Source organism: Hyaena hyaena, unplaced genomic scaffold, assembly GCF_003009895.1.
Source record: "Hyaena hyaena isolate Hyena2069 unplaced genomic scaffold, ASM300989v1 scaffold_339, whole genome shotgun sequence".
NCBI classification, from domain to species: Eukaryota; Metazoa; Chordata; class Mammalia; order Carnivora; family Hyaenidae; genus Hyaena; species Hyaena hyaena.
The window spans coordinates 377,161-395,413 of NW_024080971.1; the positions used below are offsets into that span (position 1 = coordinate 377,161).

General features: G+C 38.3%; 1 protein-coding gene across 2 annotated transcripts in view; it reads left to right on the forward strand.

Moving 5' to 3' along the window:
* The window catches only part of LOC120243365 (torsin-1A-interacting protein 2-like), a 33,787-nt gene extending 17,893 nt beyond the window's left edge, over positions 1-15,894 (forward strand). Inside the window, exons 1-5 of one of the 2 annotated variants that reach the window (XM_039249500.1) lie at positions 5,241-5,532; positions 6,617-6,793; positions 9,549-10,085; positions 12,908-13,012; positions 14,055-15,894. In XM_039249500.1, the coding sequence (XP_039105431.1) occupies positions 6,760-6,793; positions 9,549-10,085; positions 12,908-13,012; positions 14,055-14,812 (1,434 nt within the window). In that variant the 5' untranslated portion in view covers positions 5,241-5,532; positions 6,617-6,759 and the 3' untranslated portion in view covers positions 14,813-15,894. Of the gene's footprint in view, positions 1-5,240; positions 5,533-6,616; positions 6,794-9,548; positions 10,086-12,907; positions 13,013-14,054 lie in introns of those variants that run through there. The other variant, XM_039249502.1, reaches the window with a different exon arrangement.
* Positions 15,895-18,253: the final 2,359 nt, after the last annotated feature.

The window sequence follows — 18,253 nt, forward strand, 5'->3', positions numbered from 1 at the left end:
TTCAGTTTCTTCATCTGTCACATAGTGCAGTGATAACCTAGCTAATACTGTTTCGGGGTTGAATATGATAATATATGACAATCATCTGGCACATAGTTAAGTCTTTAGGACTAGAAAAAGTAGAGAACAGGTAGAACTCAGAAGTAGGGATAAGGATAGAGTCTTCATTTTATAACAGGGATTAAATCCAGTTGTTGGAGCTCAATCCTGGATTACTGAACACGTTAAGTCCCTTCCAGTGAAGGACCAGCTTGATCTTGGTACTGAGGTTGACCTTTGTAGTTGAGTCCAGTGGTGTTAGGTATAAAGGTTAAGAAGCCTACAGGGATGGATGGTCTCAAGCAAATCCTTGTCACTTTTTTAAGGCCCATTTACAGTCATAATTGTGGTAGATAAATAATTGCTGTGTGATTTGTTCTATCACCTGAGACTTTCCACAACACTAAAATAAGCAGTGTGAGAACAATTGAAGGATATGTGCAGATTTGCCCAGGTCGTATGTGCTAGAGTCACAATTCAGACCTAGATTCAGGGTACTTTTCAGTATGTTTACTACAAGCTTTTTTTGTGTGTGTATGTGTGTGTCATGGTTAAAAGTTTGGGTCCCACAGTCAGACTGAGTTCAAATCCTGACTCTGCCTTTACTAGTGTGTTCTTGGGTAAGGTTCTTAACCTCTCTGTATGTCAGTTTCCTTGTCTGTAAAATAGTAAGACTATTAATAGTCCATACATCGTAAGACTCTTGTGAAGATTAAATGAATTAATACATGAAATGCTTTGGATGCTGCTTGGCATAAAGAAGACAATAAATGTTAGCTATATATTTTTGTGGTATATGTTTTATATATTGTAGCCACAGCAGAAGTATAAATTATTTGAGGGCCAAGATACCTGCTTTTTATCCCTAGAGCCTAAAATGACAGCATTCATTAAAATAAAAGTGTTTAAAAACAAAAAAAGGTACATATACTTATTGGGCCTGGACCACCATACATTTGTCATGATGGCATTTATGTCTAAATTACCATCCTAGAGTGACTGATACTCTTTAGTCCTTCTTGGCTGCTAGGCTTCTAATTCTTCTCTCTCTCGCTCGCTCTCGTTCTCTCTTGCTCTCTTTAATTTACTACTTAGTGTGGGGATGCCAGTGCTTCCTGGGTACTTGCCTCTTCCTTCTTCCCCAGGGCTCTAGGTCTCTGTCCCCTTCCCTCCTCCTCCCTGGTTCCCATGGCAAGACTGGAGGTTTACAGGATGAGTAGAGGTTGGGTGAGGTCTTGCTGCTCTCCCAGCCCTGAGTTCTTGTCCTGTCTCCCCCGCCAGCTGGTTGTGACAAAGTGCATAGGAGGCCGTGGTTGAAGTGTACCCCTGTAACACAGATTAACATTGCTTGTGAGCTCAGAGTGTTACCATTACAGGCTTTGCCTTTTGATTCTTTTCCTCACAGAAGCTGATCCATTTTATTGCTCATTTAACAAAAGTATTAACTACTTCAAACATACAGAAAAATCCAGAAAATCACATTCACTGGGTACCCAGATCTGAAATAGTTAACATTTTGCCACATTTGCCTCCGTGTTTTTTGTTTTGTTTCAAGGATACTTGACAGATACAGTTGACCCATTCTTGACCTCACCTTATCCCTGTCCTTCCCTCAGCAGAAGCAAGCACCGAATGGAAGTTTATGTGTGTCCTTTCTGTTCATGTCTTTGTTTATTTTATATCTGTTTAAGCGATGTACAGAGCAATAAAAGAGAATTGATTGCTTTCAGAATTTTATTATTCAGTAACATCAATAACACTTATACATAAAGATGTAACATGCATCAATTTGTAGAGTTCCTCTTACCACACTTAATTTTGCATGTTGGAGTCGGCTGGAGTTGGTTGTACTGCTGCAATGTGAAGGTCGTGCAGCGTACCAGACAATGAAGACATAGCAGGCAGTCAAAGCATTACCACTGGTGCAGTGAGATGGAGCAGAAAGGATACATCTTAAAAGAACACAAGGCAGCCGCGTCGGCAGAGGAAGCAGTGAGGCAAATTCATGTCCTTATTTAGAGAAGTCCCAGGATGTGGAAATTAAGGAAGGCATCCCTCAGCCTACCATCTGGAGCATTCTCCGTAAATGGAGACTAAAACAGAACTTGTAAGGGATTTGCTGAAAGTAAATTTTTTTGTGCCGTGTGAAGCACACAGGTCTTCATCAGTTACTTTTTGCAAAAGATAGCATCAAATGACATGATGGTACCATCATGGACGTGATGATGGAATGGTTTCTTCAACAGCTGCAAAGTCTCCAACATCCCCATTTTCCATCAGGACGAGGCTCTGCCTCACTTCCATTATGCAGTCCAGAGGTTCTTCATGTACACATTTCATGGCATGGATTGGGTAACGCTCAAATGGTTGACCTGCCTCTGGAATATATTGGCCTCAAGATCTCCCAACACTCCCACCATGTGATTTGTGAGGATGTGTCAAGAACCTCCGTGTTTATACCACTTTTTCCTTGTAGCCTTGAGGGAATACCATTTCAGCTATGAACAGTGTGATATGTTACAAAGGGCCTAAATGAAATAGGCTACAGGAATGTGTGCCTTGTGACAAGAACGGTATTTACTGAGTGTTTTTAAGATTAGAGAAATATCTGTGGTGGTACCTTTTGCAGTGTTTATTGGCTGCATCCTCGTTAGCAAGTAATACATTTTTTAAAGCATTCAGTTCTGTTTGTAGGAAACAAAATTTATGAGGGTATCCTTCACGCAATAAAATGTACAAATTTTAATTTTGATGACAAATGTTAACTACCTCAGTAAAGATATAAAACACTTTCCTAACTCCAAAAGATTTCCTCATGTCCTTTTCCAGTGAGCACTTCTTCCCCTGAGGTAAAGAACCATTTGCCTATTTTAAGACTTCATATAAATGGAATCATTTGGCAGATACTCCTGTGTGTGGTTTTTTCCTCTCACATTTTTTAGATATATCCATGTCGGAGCTTGTATCAGTTCATATTTATGCCATTTGTTCTTCTGAATCCCTATAGTACACAGTTGTTTCTTAAATTGTATATAAAAGTTGTAATACTGCACTTAACACAAATTTTTGAGATATGCAGTTCATTGGTTTAATTGCCCTACATAATATTACATTGTAAGAATGTGCCATAGGTTTTTTAAATCTGCTTCCTTATTCATGGACATTTAGGTGGTCTCACTTTTTCCTCATTTTAAATTTTTTTTTTTTTTTAAATTTTTTTTTTATGTTTTTATTTATTTCTAGTAGAGAGAGAGAGACAGCGTGAGCAGGGGAGGGTCAACGAGAGAGGGAGTCACAGACTGAAACAGGCTCCAGGCTCAGAGCTGGCAGTCAGCACAGAGCCCGAAGCGGGGCTCGAACCCACGAACCGCGAGATCATGACCTAAGCGAAAGCCGGACGCTTAACCGACTAAGCCACCCAGGCGCCCCTTTTTCCTCATTTTAAACAACGCTGCCACAAATATCGGTGGGCACTTGAGGGAAAGTTTGTCTACAGCATGTGTCTAAAAGTGCAATTTTTAGGGGCACCTGGGGGCCTCAGTCGGTTAAGCATCCGACTTCAGCTCAGGTCATGATCTCACGGTTTGTGGGTTTGAGCCCCACGTAAAGGCTCTGTGCTGACTGTTCAGAGCCTGGAGCCCGTTTCAGATCCTGTGCCTCCCTCCCTTTCTCTGCCCCTCCCCATTCGCACTCTGTATCTCTCTCTCTTTCTCAAAAATAAACATTTTAAAAAATGCAATTTTTAGTTTGTAGAATCTGCGTGTCTTAATTTTTATCAGATAATTGCCATATTACTCTCCAGAGTTGAGTAACAGTTTACCTCGTTGCCAAATAGGGTTTAAGAACTCTCTGTATACCCAAATCCTCACCAATGCCTGGTGTGGCCCGTCTTGTTACTTTTTGCCAATCAGTGCTTGTAAAATGGTTTATGTCATTGTTAATTTATTTTCCATTTCCTTAACCACTCTTCTTATTGATTCATTAGACTGCTAGGTTTTCTCTTCATTTAACAGTTTGTTCATCTCTTTTCCCCACTTCTTTTTTCATGGCATTACCTGTTCCTTACTGATTTGGGAGAGAGTCTTTATATATTCTGGATATTAATTCCTTGCTGATTTTATGTGTTGGCTGATATTTTTCTAGTCAGTGAATTTATGTTTTAACTTTGATTTTGATGATTTGTATAGAAATTAACATTTTTAAAATGTGATCACATTTGTTCAGTTTTCTCTTTATGGCTTGTATTTTATATCTTGTTTAAGAAAACCTTGAGGTTATAAAGGTATCTGATATCTTCTTTTGAAAATTCAAAGTTTTGCTCTTTACACTTAGGTTTTTAATCTGAAATTGATTGGGGTGCCTGGGTGGCTGAGTCAGTTAACTGTTTGACTTCGGCTCAGGTCATGATGTCACAGTTCGTGGGTTCGAGCCCTGTGTCAGGCTCTGTGCTGAATGCTTACTCAGAGCCTGTGGAGCCTGCTTTGGATTCTGTCTCCTCTCTCTGCCCCTCCTCCGTTCACACTCTGTCTCACTCTGTCTCTCAAAAAAATAAATAAATGTAGAAAACAAAAATTTAATCTGCAATTGATTTTTGTGTCAGGTAGTAGGTAGAAATCTTAATTTTTTTTCCCATTTGCGTTGTCGCTTGTCCTCAAACTACTCATTAATGCATTCTTTCCCTTTTGCCACTTTATCCAGATTTCTTTACGTATGTATGCATGTATTTTCCTGGCTCTATATTCTGTATATTCTCTTTGTCTGTTCTTGGACCAATGCCCCTATTACTATTTCATATAAGTTTCTAATAAGTCTTGATATATCTGGTAAAGATAGCCCCCCTCTTTCAGAATTATCTGTTAATGTTTTCTTCAGAATTACCTTAACTCTTCTTAATCCTTTACTCCTCTTTGGGAATTTTAGGTTCAGCTTTTCCATTTAAACAACAATCAAAAAATTGTCTTAAGACTTTGTTTTAATTTACAATGAATCCATAAATTAGTTTGGAGAAAATTGACATCAATGGTTTAGAGTCTTACTATCTCTGCATATAATGTATTTCTCTACTTAGGTCTTTAGTATGTCCTCAAGAAAATTTTATGCTTTTCTTCCTAAGTTTTTTTTAATACAGCGTTATTGAGGTATAATTTACATAGCATGAAACTCACCCCACTCTATAAAGTTCTTGCATATGTGTTGTTAGGTTTTTTACCAGGTAACTTTTAATTTTTATTTTGAGATACTTTACAGTTATTATGTGAGTAGCCTGTTTGCGTTCTAAAACTTTTGTCGCTGGTGCATAGGAAACTTTTACCCATCGTTTTCTTGGTTTGAGCTGGCAGAAAAAAAAATTGTCTTAAGAAATCTGAAAAAGACTGAGGACCTTTTATTTTCCTTCATGAACTAGGAGAGGAGAGAAACCCTCATTGCAGCCTATGATGGTAATGAAAAGGAGAGCTAGAAGCCCAGTCTCAGGAGATGGAAGAAGATAAAAGGGTAACAAAGAACTCTCCAAATCTGAGACGTGTTCCTAGATGTTCACACCAGCAGAAAGGAGTCTTGTCTAATTCCTCCCTTCCCTTCACGTTTATAATTGACACCACTCTAGACATTTAGGCATCCATTTATTTACTCATAGTTTTAATTAAATACGCTAGGCTAATGCCAGGTATGTGGTATTAAAATTTTATTTTGTAAAATTAAATTTTACAAAAGAGTTCTGTAAAAAAGACAAAGTTAGTTGGCTAGCCTCACAACTAGGCTATCAACGTAACACTTTCCAAACCTCTTTCACATATATTTTTATATTTAATCTTCATAGCAGTCCTTAGTCATTTTTACAGATAAGGAAAGTATTATTGTTCCTGACAAAAAAATACGATTTAACTATAAAATGATAGAATATTTTATTGATTATGAGTTGCCTGATTTTGATTCCTTTTGTGTATAGTTCATAATAACTTCTACATCAGTCTTCTCTGAGCATTGCTTGGAAAGGCATTGTATAAAGTGATCTAAAAAGAATGCTGTGAGAAAACCACAAAGAAGGCAGTGACAGAACTCACGTGTATTTCCTACACCTGACACCAAGGGAGCCACCTTGGTTTGTAGGTATTCCCTGTGCATTGTTACTTAATAATGATAGGTGAAAGCTTCTGATAGGCTGAGAGATTCACATGGGGCAGAAACTGAAGACATAAAGAAAACCTGCGGTGATTAACTGAGCAGTGACTTAAATTTCTACTTGTGGAATTACTTTTTGTTCCATTTTCTTTTCTTTCTTTTTAAATTCCATTTTCAAAGTGTTTCGCAAGATTCTGGCCATTTGGCTTTTTCCATCCTTTCAACACAATGGAACGTATTAGGAGATTATGGCATCCATGCAAATCTGAAGCTTTGTTTTTTACTTGTAGGCAAGGATTCTGGTCCTCCCTAAAACCAGAAAACATTCCTTCTTCACCAGAAAAGTTTCACAGAGGAACTACTACTCAGACTAAACAGACTGAATAAATGAAACTGAAGTTGGCATTTCTTCCATGTAGGAATAAAAAGTCATTTAATTCTTTTCATTTTATTTTAGTCCCTATATATGCCTTGTTTCTTGGGTCCACGGGAAGCATGAGTCTGTTGGGACTTGAGACGAGAAGAAAACAAGACATCTTCACAAGAAAACCCAGACATTAACTAAAAGTATTGCAAAGTCTGAAGAACTAGAACACAAACATGACCGACAGAGGACTTAGGGATCCTGCAGAGGGTAAGACTAGTCTGTACAGCAGGTTCATGCTGTAGGAATCTAGAGCTGTGCTAAGATCTCAGGTGACTGAAACCTGGAGTTTGGAAGTAAAGAAGTTAGCTTCCTTGATTAATTTGTTATGATTATTGTTTTTTATTTACCGAAGTATACCATAACATCAGACCTGAATTAGAAGGAAAATTAATGTTTTAGAAGCTCCAGTAGTAGGAACCCGTAGTATTAGAAAAATACATGTATCTTAGAAAGGGATGGTAGACCAATTTTTAGAGCTATATTTTTAAAAATCAAAACTGATGTGCCATCTATTTAGAGATCTTTCAATTCTAGGGAAAGATCAAATTTAAAGGCTTCATCCTCTTGTATATATAAGTTGGAGATATAAAATAGGCAAATTATGAAGTAGATATTTCAGAAAAGAAGGGCATATTTTCTTAAACCTTTTATTAAGGATATTTTAAAATATATAAAAGTAGAATACTGTAATGAATTCCCATGTACTCAACATCTAATTCTTTTTTTTTTAAACTCTTTATCTAAATTCCAGTTCATTTAAACTGTTTAATAAAATACAGTTTAATATTAGTTTTAGGTGTATAATATAGTGATTTCAACATCTAAATGTTTAAAAATTTGTTTATGTTTATTTATTTATTTTTGAGAGAGATGGAGACAGCGTGCAAGCCAGGGAGGGACAGAGAGAGAGGGAGACACAATCCCAAGCAGGCTCCAGGCTCTGAGCTGTCAGCACAGAGCCCAACATGGGGCTTGAACCCACGAACCTTGAGATCATGACCTGAACCTTGAGATCATGACCCGAGCCGAAGTCAGAAGTTCAACTGGGCCATCCAGGGGCCCCTCGACATCTAAATTTCAATTACAACTTCTATAATGCTGATCTTGTTTTCTGCCATGGAATATTTAAATTCAAATCCAAGGCATTATATCCTTTTGTTTATATATATTTTAGTTTATATCTCTTAAAGATAGATTTTTTAAAAAATATTTTTATATATTCCTAGGAGAGAGAGAGAGATAGTGTGAGCAGGGGAGGGTCAGAGAGAGAGGGAGATACAGACTCTGAAATAGGCTCCAGGCTCTGAGCTGGCAGTCAGCACAGAGCCCGATGCGGGGCTCGAACCCACGAACCGCGAGATCATGACCTAAGCGAAAGTTGGACGCTTAACTGACTAAGCCACCGAGGCACCCTTAAAGATAGATTTTTTAAAATAACTAAAATAGCATTACACTTGGAAAATATATTAATAGTTTTTCCTTAATATTATCACAAATTTAGTCAGTATGCACATTTCTCCAGTTGTCTCATATATATTTTTTCCCCCTCCTTAACCTTTTTTTTTTCTCCGCAGCTGGGGTTTTTGTTTTTTCTTTTCCCTTTATAGTGAGCCACTCTCGGGGCATCTAGGTAGCTCAGTCGGTTAAGTGTCCACTCTGGCTCAGTTCATGATCTTGTGGTTCTTGAGTTCAAGCCCTGAGTCGGGCTCTGTGCTGACGGCTCAGAGCCTGGAGCCTGCTTCACAGTGTCTCCCTCTCTCTCTGACCCTCCCCTGCTCACACTGCCTGTCTCTCTCAGAAATAAATAAAAAACATTAAAAATTTTTAAAAATGTTACAGTGTGCCACCCTGCATTTGATTGTTTTTAGGTTGCTTTTTTTTTAAGCTTTATTATAAAAAATGTCAAACATACATGAGAGACAGAGATAAAATGAATCCCATGTCCCTATCAAATGGCTTCATCTGTTGTCAACATATTGTTTCATCTGTAGTCTTTCCTTTCACCCATATTCTTGAGGCAGATTGTTGACATCCTGTAATTTTAGCCATAAATATGTGAATACTTACCTCTAAAGGGATGCTTTAAAAAAATTATAACAATATGTTGTACTTACAGGATGAACAGTAATTCCTTAGTAAGAGTAAATACCTGGCATTCAAATTTTCCTGATTATCTCATAAATATTTTTTCAGTAGCTTGTTTGATGCTAGATCCAAACCATTGGGGGTCACACATTGCCTTTGGTTGTTGCATTTGGTCTCTTTAGTTTCTCTTAATAGGTCACCCCTCCTTTTTTTTTTGCCATTTATTTTTATTTCTTGTTATTAAAGAAACAAAGTCTTTTGTCCCTTTGAAGTTTTCCCATCCTGGGTTTTACTGATTACATTCTGAGGCATGATTTAATATATTCCTCTATCCCTGTATTTCATGGAAACTGGTAGGTAGCTCTAGAATCTTGATCAGATATCTGTTCATTTGTTTGGCAAGAATATGTCATAGGTGGTATAGTGTACCTCCTATTGCATTGAATTGGGAGGTTAACAGTGTCTGCTTTTTCCCCTCTTTGTGATGTTAAAGATGGATCAGCTGGTTCAGCAGCTATCTGGTTGATCCATTGTAAAATTTCTTGTAAGTCTTTTGCATAATGGTTTTAGATGCTACTGAGGATTACTGCCTAGACACATTATTTCATTAGGGAAGAGGATATGTTTAATACAACCAAAAATTGGTTGTTATTCAAAATAGTTTTTTACATTAGTATTATTTGTTAGATTTATTAACATATAATAAGTTTGTCTTACCTTTAGTGGAAATCAAGAGAAATAATGTTTAGGAAGAGTGCCTTGTTAACTATAAAAATCTATATACATTTTACTTACTATTCAATCAGAGACCTTGTTAAAATACAAAAAAAATAGGGATGTTATTTTCAGTAAAAATCACACATTTTTATCTCAATAGCCTCTCAAGAGGATTTGAAAAACGACCCATCAGTAAGGTCTCGGGCACAGGAGACCACAGCCACAGCAGGTACCACCGAAGAAGCTCAGAGCCCAGCCCGTGCCTCTGCTCTTAACAAAGTCCACCAAGAGGTAGAAACAGTAGGTCCAGGAAGTGCAGACACAGGTGATCAGTCAGAAGATCCAGATGAAGCAAATGATGGGAACTGTCCAAAGGATGAAACAAAACATGAGAACAACCAGAGCTTTCAGGATGAAGAACAAGGGCGTCAACTCCCAGGGCATCAACTCCCTGATTCAGAAAGTCGAGGTGAAAAACCCTTGGATCCAGAACCCAACTGTTCTCCAAGTGACGAAGTGGGAAGAGAAGATGTGCTCTTACAGAGCGACTCTGCAGCCCCCCCTGAGGAAGTGAGCAGCGGGCCTGCAGTTGCTCAGGAGCCCCCTGCCATAGACCCTCAGGACGCCCAGAGCCCTGGTCATTCCCATGCAGGGCCTGAGAGCCAGGGCACAGTGAGGAAACGACTGCTGGCGCCAGGTAAGGGAACCCTCTGAATGTCTGTTTTATATTGCTTTGCTACTGAGGACACAGCACAGGTCAGGGTCCTTTTTGTCAGACTCCTTCATAGGAACAAGGCCTTTGAGCCTTGCCAAGGTCACTTGAGATAAGACTGAGCTTAGAATGAGGTCTCTCATCTCGTAGGCCAGCTCACTACACTAAAGTAGCTTCCAGCACATAAACTGCATTTTTAAACAACATTTTTATTTACTTACTGTTTGTAGTAATGTAGTATGATTAAAAAAAGGGGGTGGGGGCCAGGGAAGGACTGACTTTTTAAAACTTCACCACTGGCTTTTTCATTAATTCTTAGGAGCATATTTTTACTTAGAATTTTTTAAAGCTTTTAATTTTTGGGGAACTAACTACTACATAAATCAAGAGATGGGTATATTTAAAAACCAGCATCAGTGGTACAGTGCCCTTAACTTAGTCATATTTTAGTTTCATAAGATATTGAGCAAATCCATTAATTTCTCTCTACATGATTTTCCCCACTTGTATATTAAGAAGAACCATCATATTTTCCCTTATGAAGATACTATCTTCCCAGTGGCTAAGTCCTTAGCTGGAATTCAAAAGAGGCACAGATTCTGGTTGGCCCTACCACCTGCTAGCTTGGGTGACCTTGGGCAAGTCTCTTAACTTCTTGGTACTTCAGTTTCCTATTCATAGAATGAAGAAGTTAAACAAGAGATATCCAGCTCTCACTCTCTATAAATGTATGTGTGGATATGTATTTTTGTAAGTACTTGGAAGAGCTCAATCTGAAGTGCTTATTGGCCAAGTGCAAAGGAACATAAAATATAAGACCGTCTGTTCATCACGGACTTGACTAAGGGCTGGAAATTAATGTTTCACTATGTATCAGTGACTGATCTCAAATATATGTTTTGTTCACTAATCATTAGAATAGTCTGTAACTTCAGGAAAGTCAAGGACTATCTCTCCTCCATTATGTCTCTGTGGCACCTGGCACAGAGAAGCAACTTTATGAATAGTTGTTAGATGAATAAATGAATGATTTGTATGAACTATTATGTTCCATCAGATTTCATCAGTATGCAGGTTCACTGAGTAGAGGAAGAAAATATCATGTTAAAAATGTAGTCTGTAACAATAAACTATTTGTAAAAAAAAATAAATAAATAAAAATAAAAAAATAAATAAAATTAAATGAAAAAAAAAAATGTAGTCTGTATATGTAAGGCAACTTAATATAATGGAATGAACTAATCTACCAGATGAAAATCGTGTTCTAAGCTCAGCCACATCTTTCTCTCTCTCTTTTTTTTTAGGTTTATTTTGAGAGACTGAGAAGGAGGGAGGGGCAGAGAGAGAAAGAAAGGGAGGGGCAGAGAGAGAGGGAGAGAAAAAATTCCAAGCAGGCTCCACACTATCAGCACAGAGCCGGATGCGGGGCTGAACTCAAAAACCGCAAGTTCAGGACTTGAGCTGAATCAAGAATCAGACACTTAACCGACTAAGCCACCCAGGTGCCCCACTTAGCCACATCTCTTTATGTCACCTTGGACAAAGCCCTTCTCATCCCTGGACCTTTTGTCAAGATAGGTAAGGTAGGGCTATAGTAGGTGGTCATTAAAGATCCTTTCATATTCTGTGCTGGGATACTTTAAATTCTTATATTTTAGTGTGATGCAAATAAATACACTATCCTTTATAGGTGAAGATGGTTCTATTTCGTTTGTTTTTTTGAACAACTGTCTCAGTGCTCGCTTCAGCAGCACATATACTAAACAACTGTTTCATTTATTTTTTTAATATGTATTTATTTTTGAGAGAACATGAGCAGGGGAGGGATAGAGAGAGATACAGGATCTAAAGCAGGCTCTGCGCTGACAGCAGCAACCCCAGTCCCACAGGCTCACAAACAGTGAGACCATGACCTGAGCCAAAGTCAGATCTCAATCAACTGACTCAGCCAGGTGCCCCCGAGGATTCTATTCTATTATTTATGTTAATAAAGTATACCGTTTGAGTTCTTTTTCCCTTAAACACACATCTATACTGTAGAGTGACTTAGAGTGCTACACAATAGTGCCCTCCTTTTTTTTTTCAGCCACACATTTTAAGACCGACCTTTTTATGTAGTTCATACATTTTCTTCATCTTGTATTCCTTACTTTTCATAATTCCTTCATTAAGAGTTCCAAACCTACTTTTGTGAGCTATTTTGTAACTGTACAGTAATCTCTCCTGTCCAAATGTAGGGCCTTTGTTATGTGCATGCTTGGGGTCTTGAGCCACATGATTTGAACCCTGGAATTAGAGTTCAGGGTTGCCCTGGATGTTGAGTCTTGTGTACAGCTAACACTTCTTTCTTACAAAACTGTTTTCTTATATATGCTTTATCTTTTAATAACTGTCACATATTTATTTACTTAAAGTAAGCTGTATGCCCAGTGTAGTGTTTGAACTCACAATTCTGAGATCAAGAGTCTCATGCTTTACTGACTGAGCCAGCCAGGTGGCCCCAGCTAACATTTCTAAAATCCCTTTTTAATTTTGAACATTTTGCTGAAATACATTGTGGATAGGTTTGGCCACAATATTAGGGTGGTTGTTTCTTGTCCTTGATGTAAAGGCCAGTGAGGACTTCATTCTATTGTTCTACGTAGACTAAAAGTAATATCCTTAAGGAAAAGACAGGAAAAAAGTTAACTTTGTATGAGAAAGTATAGAAATCCACACAGCCTAATAATTCTTTGGTTTGGTAGGAGGCATAGAGTGTATGATATTCCATTAGCATATTGTCTAAAAATAATGTTCCTTTTCCCCAGCAGAGGCTGAAAGTCATCAACAGGAAACACAAAGGTTGGAAGAAAACAAAGAGAATGCACTGGATACCAGGAGAAAGATGAATAAAAAGGGTTATTTGCGTTATGGTAAGAACAAAATTGGTCCTACTGCGGTGTTGATTCACATTCAAAAGTCCTCAGAGAAAACACCTAGAAAACAAGCATTTAAACAGTTTTATTGTTTTAGGGTTTTTTTGTTGTTGCTGTTTTTACTTTACTTTGTTTTAATTCCAGTGTTGTGTTAGTTTCAGGTGTGCAGTGTAGTAATTCACAATTCCATACAACACCTCGTGCTCATCACAAGTGCACTCCTTAATGCGTGTCACGTAATTTACCCGCCTCCCCTCTGGTAACCATGTTATTACCATCCTGGTTATCTGGTAACCGTGATATTTTGCCACACTTACAAAATGAGAATTTTATTAGGAGGAAGGACTTTTTGTAAATAAGAAACTAAAGCTGCTTTTAAAAAATTATGGAGTATTAACTTCCCAAGTGGCATTTTTACATTTTGACCCTTTAGGAAAAAATGGCCTATTATGGGTAATAGGTACTTTGAGAAGATGGAAGATTATCCTGATCCTTTCTAAATCACATCATTAGTGGGGGTGGCAGGCCTGTTCCTGTGTGTGGCTGTCACCAGTCTGTCTACTCACACCCGCCTGTTGTCTGTTCTCTCCCGACTTGTTCCCCTAAAGGACTGATGGCCACTCCCCCCACCGAGGTGGCCGTGGGCGAGGAGGAGCCGATGGGGACAGTGGTGTTTTCCCCAGGGAACGTGTCCAGCAGCTCTTGGTCAAAGCACTGTTGCTATAAGCTATCTCTGGGGTGCTCCAGGGCGCCCCCCGGCACACCTCGGGGAAAGTACGCACTGTATTAACTCACAAGGAATTTCCTCACCAACAATAAATGGAGACAACCTCAAAAAAAAAATCACATCATTAGTTTTAGTAACAAATATAGTGTTACTGCCAAATAATGAAATTTAAGAGATTTAGGATTTAGCCAAAAGAAACTCACCACAGTTAGTAAAATCTGGCAGTATCTCTAACTCATTTCAGTCTACCACAAGTTTTATTTCTGATCCACGTTCTCTAATTTTGTGTTTTATTTTCCCATTCTCTGACAGGCTCCATCTTTTTTGGCTCTGTGGTCATGACTCTTATTTTGCTAAATTGTAATAGCTACTATTCCTCTCCACCCCAGCAAGTGCCCAAAAATCCAGCTTTGGAGGCCTTTTTGGTTCATTTCAGCCAACTGAAGGATAAATTCCCAGGCCAGAGTTCCTTTTTGTGGCAGAGAGGACGTAAATTTCTCCAGAAGCACCTCAATGCTTCAAACCCCACTGAGCCAGCCACCATCATATTTACAGCAGCTCAGGAGGGAAGAGAGACCCTGAAGTGCCTGAGCCACCTCGTCGCGGATGCCTATACCTCTTTCCAGAAAGTCTCTGCCATTCAGATTGATGGGGCTGCAAGAACCTTGCAAGACAGCGACTTGGTCAAGCAGTTGGTTGACATGGAGCTGAGCTCGGGATTTGAGAGTGGCCAGAAGGCCGCTGTGGTGCACCACTTTGAGTCCCTTCCCGCAGGCTCTACCTTAATCTTCTACAAGTATTGTGACCATGAGAACGCTGCCTTTAAAGATGTGGCCCTGGTCCTGACTGTTCTCCTAGAGGAGGAAACATTAGAAGCAAGTGTCGGCCCAAGGGAAACTGAAGAAAAAGTGAGAGATTTCCTCTGGGCCAGGTTTACCAACTCAGCCACTCCCAGCTCCTTCAACCACATGGACTCTGACAAACTGAGTGGGCTCTGGAGCCGGATTTCCCACCTGGTGCTGCCCGTGCAGCCCGTGAGGGACATAGAAGAACAGGGGTGCCTTTTATAAGCTAAGCACAGAGTTGGTTTTTGGAGGCCTAGATTTATTCAAAAGTCAGTTGAAAAGCCGCCTACTTCTCTGCGAAGGAAGGTTATGAAAAGCCTGGAAAATACAAATTAGCTTATTTTAGGAAAAATATTCTCATTTTTTACCTTTTGTAAAATCTTTCTAAGCTTGACAAAACTTGACTTTTTTTTCCCTGGCCTTTCAAGCAAATCAGGTTTGCAATATGCATAGAATATATAACTGAGGCTTTTTCCTTTTTTTATCCAGAAATATAGCAACAGAATCACTGCATGGGAAGATAATCTTCTCAGAATAACTAAAATGATTTTTGTTTTCTTGAGAGTCTAAGGAGCCTTTTGGCTAGTGTTTGGACTGAACTAGAGCAGTTACAGGTATGAGGCAAAGATAATTTTTAAAATGTTTTTCTATTAAATATTTTAAAAACTGATTTTAATAACCTAGTCGTGGGATTACATCTTCTACTAATTTGCATTTTTAAATAGTATGAAAAGATATGAATTCAAATACTTAGCTGTATGTAAGGCAGTGTACTTTTATTCCATTAATGGGCTAAGGTAAAAGCAACTGTTCTTAAGAAATACTCTTGAAAATTGGAAACAAAGGGGGAATTGTCTATAACCATTGATAATGAAGAAATTCCAATTGGCTGTATCTTGCACTTTTTTGAATGTTTTAGAATAATGATTTCCAAGCTATGTCTACCAGCAACCCTACTCTTTTTTTATCAGAGAGTTTCTGCATTCAGCTGCTTCAGGTAGTGGGATTCTCCATATGATTTAATGGGAACAGAGAGTTCCACTGATGATGAAATTTGAAAATTGCTGATTAAGTGAAAAAAAAATCTTAGAAGATAGGAAAATGGGTAGGAAAATGATGAATGTATTAAAACCCATGAGTTGGAAGAGGTTGAAATAACAGATTTATTGTACAGACATGCTGTTTGTGAAGGATAAAGACCTATAGATGAACAGCAGAATGTATAAATTAGTATTCTCTAAGCATATTTTTTTTTCTTTTTTTTTTTTGTGAGAATGTGCACAGGTGTGTGTGTGCAGGAGAGTGAGAGGGCTGGAGAGGATAGAGAGAGAAAGAGAGGGGGGCAAAGAATCTCAGGCAGGCTCCACATTCAGAGCAGAGCCTGACCCAGAGCTCAATCTTGTGACTGTGAGATCATGACCTGAGCCGAAATCAAGAGTTGGATGCTTAACCTGCCGAGCCACCCAAGCACCTCAGTATTTGTAAGCATCTTTCTGATGATTTTGTTAACTTCTCTTAATCATCATTTCTGTCTCCCCTGGAGTTTTATAATTGTCTAGGATGGGATTTTGAGTACCATTTAAGCAGAACAGAGTTTAATAACTAATTGAATAGGTTTTATATGGGTATGGTAGCATAACATTACCATGCTGGGTTCATTTGCTGCACCAGTGATGGAATATTACATAATGGAGCTCATTTCTTAACTAGAGGGTTAGAAATGCAAGAGATATTATACTTAGTAAAAGAAAGCAGACATGAAAAATAGATGCTAAGACATTTTAATGACCAGTATTAATTGTTGGACTGTGTTCTGTGATTGCAAGTAAGATTGAGAACAGTGTTTATGGAGACAGTAGTTGTTGATTTGCCTTGCAGCTCTGAAAGCAGAACTCTAGTAAAATTATCTTCGACCAAACGAAGGGTCTATTCTGTGTCATGGCACACCTCGGAACTGTCACCATCATCCTGGAATATTTCAGCTAGGCTTTGACCTCTCTTCTGCTGTGAGAGCAGAGTATGTATGTATAAAGTGTGTGTGTGTGTGTGTGTATCTATCTTCCTAGTATTTCCAAAAATCCTTTCAGGTTTTAATCATGTGCTTTCTTTCATACACTAATCATATTGCCAATTAAAACATGAAAGAAGTCACATGATTAAAGCATGTAAGGATTTTCAGAATCACTAGGAAGATACAGGGATCTTTATTGATACCTAAAAAGATCACAGAGACATGGGGAAGGAATCTATTGGAAAATATCTGTCACAGGACAAACACATAAATCTAACCACGGCCTTAAGTGGTGTTCAGTTGAGTGTAGGGGCATAACCTAAAGGAACTATTTTCATTTGTGACTCTGTGAATCTTTCAAATAGATTTGAGGAAAGACCTGCTTGAACAAAAAGATAAACCATAGTGAATATAGTTATCAATATCAATCCAATATAAAATCAGAGGAAATTGAAGAAAAATTGATATACTAATGTTTCAGTTTGTTTTCTGTATTTCTAGATCTCAGGTGTCAGCTAACATTCTGTCACACAAAACCAATGGTGCCTTATAGAATTGTTCTGTTGGTCTGATGACTTGCGCTACCTCAGATCCGTGAAGAACCAGTATAAAATGTGCATGTATATCAGTCATTCGCATCACAGGTGAAACAAGGATTTTAGTTTCTTTATTCAGTTGAAGATGTTTGTCATCATTTCCTTTCCATATAATTAAGAAAAAGATTTTAAAGTGGCACTTTTTTTTTTAATGCTTAGCCTGAGTTAAAGAACTTTTCCTTCCATGTATAAGTGCAATCAGCAGAAGCTCTTGTGAGTTTTCTGTTCACTGTTTCAAAACTTATTTTAAAAAGCAGTATATCGATTCTGGATTTACTCATGAATAAAATGATTATTTTTAAAGCATAAAACTTTGTTTTTTAAATGTACCAATTAAAATCGATTATCTAATGTACTTTTAATTTCTATTCAGTTGTTTCTTTTTTCCCCCCCAAGTTTCCAGGTTTTCTTTTGTAGGTCTAGTAGTTCATCTTTTATTAGTTTTATAGTTTGTTTTTTTGACTTAGAACAGTGACTTGTGGACATATGATACCATACAACACTGTTTAATTATTATCACAGAACAACTCTAATTATTACATTCTACATTACTATCAATTGCTTCTTGAATGATACCAGAGTTCTAGAAGAAACTGGTGTAGAATCAGACACTATCTTTGGACTTTTGAGTTTTTTCCCCTGTGCGGTAAATTTAAGTTTCCCAGCTAGCTTCCAAGGGTTGGCAGAGAAGTTCCAGGGGATTCCTGTCACTAAAGGTAGTAATGCTATTGTTTCTCTTTTTTAAATTAATAAAATAGGGGGGCGCCTGGGTGGCTTAGTTGGTTAAGTGTCCAACTTTCGCTTAGGTCATGATTTCGCGGTGCGTTGGTTCGAGCCCCGCGTTGGGCTCTGTGCTAACCGCCAGCTCAGAGCCTGGAGCCTATTTCAGAGTCTGTATCTCCCTCTCTCCCTGACCCTCCCCTGCTCACGCTGTCTCTCTCTCTCCTAGAAATAAATAAAATTAAAAAAAATAATAATAAAATAGTTTCAATGTATTTCATTTGAAAGCCTCCAAACTTCAGGTGGTAAGGCTCAGCAGACCTGTGACCCGCCATCGTC